This window comes from Desmodus rotundus, chromosome 4, assembly GCF_022682495.2.
Source record: "Desmodus rotundus isolate HL8 chromosome 4, HLdesRot8A.1, whole genome shotgun sequence".
Classification (NCBI taxonomy): domain Eukaryota; kingdom Metazoa; phylum Chordata; class Mammalia; order Chiroptera; family Phyllostomidae; genus Desmodus; species Desmodus rotundus.
The window spans coordinates 55922744-55932191 of NC_071390.1; the positions used below are offsets into that span (position 1 = coordinate 55922744).

Below are 9448 nucleotides of genomic sequence, written 5' to 3' on the forward strand. Positions count from 1 at the left end.
AAGATTTCAAAGGGCAAACTACAGAAACCAACAGCCAGAATGGACCATTTTCCAAACTTTAAAGAATGAAGCAAAGGGATACCTCAAGAGAAAAAGGACACTGAGAGTCGTGAGAGAGAAAAAGAAAGGGTCCAGCACAGGCACAACACAAGTTAAGGGTGTTCCATGTCTCAACAACACTGCTGACACCTAAACATCTCCTGGCTCTGGGCCTTCCTGGTCTGGATTTAGAATTTGAAATCTAGCACACACAGACTTTTTCCATGTTTCCTGGAAATGAACCAAAGCAAAGAGGGGCTAATGCATGGATAAAGATCTTTCCATTCATTTCTGGGGGGTTCCCCACGGAATGGTGGCCTCAGGAGATCATGGACACCCTCGTCTCCTCTGGCAAAGGAGCAGAGGGCTTCCAGCCCCAGTACAGGGGAAGATGCAGGACCTGGGCCCCAAAGCCCCTTTCTAACACGATGACTTCATAATTCCACCAGCTTCCAAAGTTCAGTCCCTCTGCTTCTGGGTTTGGGAGGAATCACTAGGGAAGCAGGAGAATAAAGAAAAGGATGAAGAGCAGAAGGAAGGAATGCAGGCTTTCCTGTTGATTATCTTCAAAATGCCCACAGTGAAGGGGATCTGGGCCCCTGAGAAAACCTGGTAGGGGGGCAATGAAACAGAATAAAGAATACAAAGTAACTGGATGTTTACAATAACTTGGCTTTGGGCCATGGCATTAGTCATACAGGTAATCAGATCTTATAGAGAGATGAGTTGGAGGCTCAGCTTGACGATGTTAGGTATGCCCATTCTGGACCTAGAGTGCCAATTACATTTCCAAATTGGCAATTAGACACAATGTCCCCAAAACAATCAGCTAATCATGCCAAAAGCAAAGCAAATTTCATCTTGAAGCAGCCATTCTTTTGAAGTTGCCCTTCCATCCCCTGCCTGACTCATGTGCCTCATAGACAACTGCTCATCATGAACTGAATCCCTGTCACCCACTGGTCAAGATCGACTGGGCAGAATGAATAATTTAAATCCAGGAATGAGTCTAACATCATTTTGTCAACAAATCAACCCACCCCATTCACCCAGTTTCTCCATGGCATGTATCAAATCACCCCACCACCTCACCACCACCCCCACACACAGACAGCACAACGTATTTTTACCTACTACTCCAGCTAACCACTATGGAAAGGGCCCTCCCAACACACATATGTGCTTGCATTTCTATGACTCACTTCCTGACCTCAGGGGGTTTGCAGGCAACTCAGACACCAGGCATGTGCACACCCCATGAGAAGATACCTGGGTTTTTTCCCTCTCACCCTGTCAACTAAAAGTCAGAACGGGGTCCTCTATTTCCCTGAGCATCTAGCTCAGTACATAGTATGCACCTACTATGCAATAAAAGCAAAAATAACAACCATAATGACCATTAAGATTTGAGAACCTATTCTGTATTGGGCATTATACTAACCCCTTCTTTATTTGGATGGCTGGAGATGTTCATGAGTCAAGTTTATTCCAGGTTTTCCCCTTAGACAATGGAACAACATAAAAAGCACATCTCAAGGAAAAAGCCCTTAATGGCATGAGCTGTGACAAACTTTGCTGTGGTGAGAGAAAGGGGCTAGTTTCAATTTCATCGGCTGGAATTCTTGAGAAGTGCCCCCGGAGGCCTGCACAGCTCAGTGCAAACCATCTCCCCACCTCCCCCGGGGATCAGGTCTGGAGCCCCATCCTTGCAAGCTAGACCTCTGTTGGGAAGGCCCACCCAGGTCCCTACGGGAAATCAGGCTGGCGGTGTTGCTGTGTGCTGACTTCAAACACACCAGAGGGGGTGGCTGGCAGCTGACTTCCCAGAGCATCACCACAGTACAGCCCTGGCTACACCACGAGCCTTTAATTTTGCAAGAAGGTGGTTTGGCTAGGTTGCCATTCTGAACTTCAGAAAGCCTCTTCCTTTGCAGCATGACCAACTGGCATAAGAGAGAGCCCACAGGTGACACATGGACCACACACTGTACATCTGTAGGATGCTGCTGTGGCCGCCACAACCCAACCCCAAGCCAAGAGCACTGTAGGTTCCTTGGGAACAGGCGCCCGACAATTGGCTTTAGCAGTAAGCGCCCAGGCTGGTCTGCAGCAACTCAGAGAGCCCGAGCAGAGTTTTCGCAACCTGGCTATCTTGGCACAGTGGACTTTCCTCTTCTCATCACTTCCCACTCTGAAGAGTGGGGAATTTCCATATTTAAAAATAGGCCTGTGTCTCGGGAGGAACCCCCTGGAGGCTGAGAAATGGACCAGATCCTTGCTACTCCTGCGGTGGTCTGCAGGGCACAGGCATTGCTCAGGCCTTGTCAGAAAGGCAGAATCTCAGGGCCCACTCTGGACTTTCCGAATCTGAATCTGTATTTTAATACTCTTGAGGTGATTCGTGTGCACATTAGGATGTGAGAAGCCCCAGGATTAGATGGTCTATTCAGCCCTGGAGGCAGAGATCTGATACCCCAATGGAACATTCCTTGAGCCTTCTATCCAGAATGCTGGGACCCCCTGCTTCCGAGGGTGGGGCTCCTGAGTTTCTTTCTCCACCTGCCCAGGGCCACAATTCCACCCACTCTCTGAGGTGCATTTCAACAAAGGAGACACACTTTGTTCCCTACTGTGCACAGAATGGCTGTGGGATTGCAGGGGTCCTGCAGGAGGCTTGATCTTACTTGACCCTCAGGTACGACTCCATGAAGCCCAGAGCTCTCAGCTGGGCCCCAGGAGCTGTAGCATCACAACACACACACAGCTCTTTCCACAGGAACCACAGGGGCAGCCCTCCAGGGGCTCCGCAGCTCTGGAGTCCCAGAAGGGTGGCATTGGCTGCTGTAATTCACAGGTTAGCACAACCACTGCCACTGCAAGCTGAGACACCCCTGCTGCCCAGGTTGGGAAGGAGGTCTTGCACTGCCATCCAATGCCAATCTGACTGTTTCAGCAGAGGCTTCTCTTGCCCTGGTGAGGGGGGAAGGGGACAGAAAGAAAGCAACAAAGCAAGCATTTACTCCTGCTACCAGGCACCCAGTGAATGCCCCATTCAGAAAAGAAGACGGTGGTGAGGCAAAGAAGAGACCAACCTGGCCTTGCCCTTGGAATCCTTACTCCCCTAGGCCAAATGCTAGGGCAGCTCTTCCTTTCCTCCTGATGCACCTTTGGACAAGGCCCTTGGGCACCTGGAAGCAGGGTCAGCCCATGGCTTGCAGTCACTATGTCCTCCTAGGAAGTGCTACAAAATGGGGTTATGGAGAGTACCTACCCACTAGGGCTGTGCTCTATTATAATCCCCAACGTGCAGATGAGGAAACTGAGGCACAAAGCAGTGGAGTCTTTGCCCAAGGTCACAAGCTGACAGTTGAGTACTGCACAGCAGGCTTGACATCTAGGCAAGGCTGCTCTAAGTGAGCACAGTCCAGAGCCGTCTCACCAGTTTCTCTGCTGCAGGATTTCCCTGAGCCTGGGACTCCCCAAAGGGCCACCCAGTATGCCATGCATCTCAATTTTTTTCACAAGGTAACTTCAAGGGCAAGTGCTCCACAGAACACTAAAACTGATCCAGGAAGAGAGCATCCTCTTTAAGACACTGTTACTTTATTGGGGGAACAGATCTGTGAGCTCCAGACTGGAGTTACAGGGATGGAATTTGTTCTTTCTCAAGGAAGGGTGGACAGACACATCTGAGCAACAAAGCTTTCACTGCTGATAGGTCTACAGTCCCTGGAGTCCCACAGCCTCATGCTCGTCCAAGGACGTCCACACCACAAAGCACTAGCCATCCTGCCAGGCTCTCATCCACAGAGCCCTTCCTGGCTGTCCCTCCCCACTCTTCCAGCCCTGCAATAGCCGAAAGCCGTGAGTCCAGATCTCAGTATGGCTCTGATTGTTAGACAGACGACTTTAGGCTCCCAAAAGTTATATTCATCGCAGTGTGTGTCCTACAAGGGCCAAAAGTTAAGGAATCAAGAGAAAATAAACTCACCACTTTGTGGAGCTACAGAGTAGCTCCCATTTACAAGAGACCTGCTAAATGCCAGGCATTTGCTAGATGCTATGTGCCCATTATTGCCACTCCTTATAAGAGTCTTACAAAGTAAGTGTCATTAGGCTCTTTTTACGGAAGAAGAAATCAAGGCTTGACATAGCCGCCAGACAAAGATGCCGGGCTAATAAATGTGAGATCATGATCTGCACTTGGGTCTGACTGCAGAGTCTCTGCGTGTGTCTTTCCATAAAGAGAGCAAGGCACGAGAAGCAAAAGCTGTCTGGATGAGGGAAGGTCAGCTGGAGTGGGATCTGAGACCTTCTCCAAGGCCTAGGCGATCTCACCAAAAAGCCGTATCTGAAGGTGGTGCGATGTGGCTGATCCCCAGGATGAGATGAGGCACCAGGGCCAATGTGGCATCAAGAATTCAGAGGCCCTAAAGCTCTGGCCCTGATTGGATGTATCAGGCCAGACCCGCGTAATCACCAAGCTGTAATGGGATCTGATATTTATATTAGTCACGAGCCTGGCAGAGAAAACATGTTGTTTTTACAGACACAGCCATGGAGACAACACCTCAATAATTCATTACATGCAGACCAGCCTCAATCAAGCCCAGACTTCTACAGGAAGGACAGCTCTAACTCAGAGTCGGCCTGAGTCCATGCCCACCCATGTAGGCCCCTCGGCAAACCACAGCTCCACAGGAAGTCAGCCTCAGCTTCCCCGGACTAAAGGGAAAAAAAGGAAACTGTTGTGCTGAATGAGGAGCAGGAGGTGGAAAGAAAGACACATAAGCTGAACTCCGAAGCTGAATTCCTAAAGGAATTGCTGAACCATTGCAAAATACATTCTGAGCTAGAAAGTTTACCCATAGTCTCTCAACTCCTTCTACTCCCTGACATGGAATCAGAGAGCAGAAGGGCCAGGAGACAACACAGAATTCAATCTCCACATTTTAAACACAAGAAGAGAGAGACCAGAGAGGTTAAATGACTTCTTCAAGGTCACGGCCTTATTCAGGCTGCAAGAGCAGCTCCCTGTTCTCTACAGTCTGCTACCGGATTGGACCTCACACTGTCACAGCCCAGGGAAGAGAGCTCTGACGAAACTCAACAGACACAAAATAACGTGAAAGAGTGCAGCAAAGAACACAGGCCTGCATGACTGTGTCCAAGTTCTCAACGGTGGGAAATGCGATTCGTTTTCTTCTCTATTTCCTAAAAAGAAAAACCCACATACGATTCTTTGCCACATAATAGAGTCAGTCACTATTTGGGATTCAGAGGCCAAAGGCGCTAATGATGCACCCACAGTCCCAGGTTCCTTTGATCAGAGAGGATAGTGCAGTCCCAGAGGCCAAGTGCTTGTGATTCCACAGCTCCCTGCTGAAACTCATCTCCTATGGAATTTCTGATGCCAAAAAGACCAGCCCTGCACTGGACCCCGGCTCCTGGTCAAACCATCTTGGGTCTGAATGAAGGTGAGGGTGAACACACCTGAGGGCCAGTAGAGTTCTGGGGAAAAGCAGCCTAGGTTTGCTTGGGAAACCCAGCAGTAAAATAATTATTCCAAGTTCAAGCCGAATGCATTCTTTTGTACAGCATCTTGACAACTAACAATACTTGGAAAGCAAAAATAGTGAAGGGCAGAAAAACCATAACTGCAACGGACATCAAGAGTAAAAGAATAGCTTGCAAAAGGCCTAAGTTCTTACCATTGGGCATAAAGAGCTGGGTACATTAGGCTTCATTGAGCAAATCAAGGGGCAGATACTAAGAGATCTGGGCATGACTAAAATGAACTCTAATGGTACCAAAGTGACCTGATCTTATCCTCCATCACCGCCTGTCTCCCCCACCGACTGCAAGCATCTCTGATTTTTTGTAGAAACTTCCAGTTATGTCAATTAGGAGCTCTTGAAGCTACAAAATACAGCCTAATACTGGGATTGTTTCATTTTTCTAGTGATCATTACCAAAAACCTATTTTCTTGAGAAAAAAAGACAGAAGTTTTGCTTGCTTATTATTCAAGAAAGAGATTCTTTCTGTGAACGATGTGATCAGCATCTCATCACAGGCACTGCAGTGGCTTCAAGGTACCCCCTGAGGTCAAAAGACCTTAGAGACTGTTTAAAACCCCAGGATCACAAAAACATCAAAACTTATTTTGATTCATTGCGGAAAAAAAAAAAAGTTTTCATTATTGAATCAGGATTGTACAGTTCCTATGGATAAGGAAGCTGTTAAAAAGTTCACAAAAATCACTCCATCTAGAGAGCATCTGGGATGTGCACAACCATGAGCTACCTCTCCCCTCAGCGTGGACACTGAACCTCAGCAAGGGAAAATAAACTTCAGGGCTGAAGGCTCTCTGAAGGTGGAGGAGAGGAAATAGGTGGATAAGAAGGTACTATGCGTAGGTGGTTATTAAATGGAGGGCAATGCTAGGGGCACAGTCTCAGGGTCTGGTGCTCAGGATTCTCCTTCATCTGATGGCTACTCTGGAATGTGGGAGGCTGTCCACCTTGACAAGGAGAAACCTCTCCTGAGAAGGAAACACCAAAAAAACCAGGCTGGCCCAACATCCGGACGCTTCTGGAGAAGTGGGAAGAGAGGGAGAGAGTGTTGGCTTTTTTTTTTTTCCCCTTATTTCCAACACACCAGTATTTTCCAAAACACAAATGTGCTGCCACAAAACACAGCTGAACTCCAGCACCCAGAGGGATGCATAATTAATGACCAGGAGAGAGAGGCTCGGTTCACCCCGGCGTGTCCCCCACAGCCCCTGGTTTCCCTACTGCTTCCTGTAGCAGCTGAGGAGCCTGCGACAAGTTGCTGCGCCCTGTGGAAGTTTGAGGGGTCCTCGGATTAACTTTCCCAGAAAAGGTGTGTACATTCCGAAGGAGTCTGCCTCTGCCTTGCACTGTTCCCCTACCCCCCTTGATCTCCCCTCCATCTGAAAATGTTGGCACTGGGAAGTCTCCTCGGATGGGAACTATTCAAACAGAAAGCATATTGGGTCACTCTTTTTTTTTTCCAATTCTTTCTTTTATATTCTGCAGTTTGTCATACCGCCCCCCCAACCCCACCTTCAGCCAATGGGGGGACAAGGAGGACGTCTGTAGCGACACAGCGACAGACCAGGAAGTTAGCCTAGCAACCATACATAAAGTGTAGTGAGCTGGATGCTGGTGGGCGTCTCTGCGCCAGGAATAGCTTAACCCAACATCCAGCCACCTCAAAAGCGTCGGAGAGGAGGCTCCGCGAGAAACCGCGGCCTCGGCCAGCTCTCAGGCGGACCTCCCGCTTCAGCCTCCACGCTCCTGGTGGCATTTCCGGGGACCTAATGGGGGTGGCATGGGGGCGAAAATACAGATGCCCCATAACTTGGGGGAAGGGTGTATGTTCCACAAGAATATCTAAAGGATGAAGAGGGAGGTGACATCACATCACCTCGCCACACTCCTAAAGTGGCAACCTCCCAGGGTTACCTCCAAAACTGGGGTGCATCTCCCCAACTTTCTCTCGTGCCCCCACTTTCTCTGGCCATGTTCCTCCCCAGGGAGTCCATAGTCTAAAAGGTTTTCTCCTTTGCCCAAAGGATTTTCCCTTTTTTCTGACTCCACGAACTCATCTCCCCAACAGGTTTCTAAAGTGCGGGCTGTTGTGCTCCCATTCGCCCACCGCAAGGAACCGAGCCTCGGCAGGTGGGCCGTGAGGACGCTCACCCCGCGGCCCCCAGCTTCCTCGTTGCCCGCGGGGTTGGCTCTCCCTACTCCGCACCACAGCGCCCAAGCGGCGCGCGTCCCTCACTCTGGCCGCAACCGCAAACAACCCTACAATAAACAAGGGGACGGGATTGGGCGTCCGCGTCCCGGAGCGCACCGGCTGGGGGCAACTCCTCATCTCCGGCGCGCCGCCCGCTGCCCCAATCCGAGGGCGCAGGGAGACAGGCGAGGGGAAGGCAGGTGGGGATGAAGGGAGGCAGGCGCTGTGAGCGAGGAGGTGGGCTGCTGGGGACACAGCGGAGAAGCGAAGGGGCTGGCGCAGGGAGCGGGCGCCCAGGGCGCACCTTACCTTCGTCTTGCCCCCGCAGTGGCAGCAAACGGTCCACAGGTACTTGAGCGTCCGCCAGAGCAGGATGATGAAGAGGCCCCCGAAGAAAGTCACCATAGAGGAGGCCAGGAAAGCCCACCACATGCGTTGGCCCCGGCTGTCGCACGGCACCTCCATGGTCACCGGGATGATGAGCGCATCCATCTTGGGCTCGTGGACCGAGGACGAGGAGGAAGAGGAGGACGATGAAGAGGAGGAGGAAGAGGAGGAGGAGGACGCGTCTAGGCTGAGATGGTTCGCGTGGATATTGCTACTCATTCTAAGACTGCTGCCTCCGCCTCCGCCGCCGCCGCTGGTGCTGCCACCGCCGCCGCCGCCACCATTTGCCATAGCTAGCAACGGGCAGCCAGCGCAGGGGCTCGGGGGAGCTCCTCCCGCCGCCAGCGCCGCCCCGAGCACCCATCCACAGCCATATTGCTGCTCCTGCTGCCGCCGCCGCCGCGGAGCGCGGGGAGGGGGCGGGGAGGCGCCTGGGCTCGGGGCGCTGTGCGCGACCTGACGGGGTGCGCGGAGATATATACCGCCAGCCGCGCCGTCCGCCCTCCCCCCACCCCCGGCCGCTGGCCCGCCCGCCTGGGGGGGTGGGGGATGGAGCGCGGGGGCAGCTCCCTCTCCTCGACCCGCCGCACCCCGCTCGCCCGGAGCTGCGCCGGCCCTGAGCTCTGAGAGTCAGGGGGCGCCGCCGGTCCCCCGCGCCCGGGGTCTCCACCGACCCCGGGCCCGCCTTGGCTCTGTGTGCGGGCCCGGGTGCCCTCGACTCGGCGCGGCGCGGCGCCGCCCGCCTGGAGACACGCTTGTGCGCTGCGCTCTGGCCCGGGACCTCCTCCCCACACGCAGCTCGCGCCGCTGATGAGCCGCTTTTGGCTTATTAGGAGGCAACTCGTTAATAATGTATAATCAGTACCCTCCGCCCGGAAGCCCCCGCGCCAGCCCTTCTCCCCCAGATGCGCTTGACCCGTCTCCCCGCCCCTGGGCGCACTGGGCCGCGGCAGGTTCACCGCGTCCAGTCGCCAAGCGCGGCAGCCGCTAGCCCTTGCTGCCTGAGCGCGTCGCCACGCCACGCCACGCCACGCCACTGAGCCTCCTCGGCCTCCGCGTGTTATTCCTCCTCGCCTTCTCAGGCTCCTCCTTGTCCCGGTTCTCGCCGCTCGGTCCTCTTCGGCGCGCGCCCCGCGCTCCCCGCGGCCGCCAGCCGCAGCAGCTGCAGCAACTAGAGCGGGCGCGGTCTCAGGCCACCCTAGGCGGGAGGGAAGGAGGCTCGCAGAGCTGGTTTACCTAGACTCAGGGCTAGGCAGG

The 9448-nt window shown here is 53.0% G+C and overlaps 1 protein-coding gene across 18 annotated transcripts in view; it reads right to left on the reverse strand.

The window, feature by feature from the left end:
* Positions 1-8936, reverse strand: part of KCNMA1 (potassium calcium-activated channel subfamily M alpha 1) — a 720350-nt gene extending 711414 nt beyond the window's left edge. For 8 of the 18 annotated variants that reach the window (XM_024561261.4, XM_045196202.3, XM_024561263.4 and 5 more), the window contains exon 1: positions 8114-8932. In XM_024561261.4, coding sequence (XP_024417029.2) covers positions 8114-8482 — 369 coding nt within the window. In that variant the 5' untranslated portion in view covers positions 8483-8932. Of the gene's footprint in view, positions 1-8113 lie in introns of all 18 variants that reach the window. The other 10 variants (XM_053922057.2, XM_045196208.3, XM_045196207.3 and 7 more) reach the window with 4 other exon arrangements.
* Between the last annotated feature and the right edge of the window lie 512 nt (positions 8937-9448).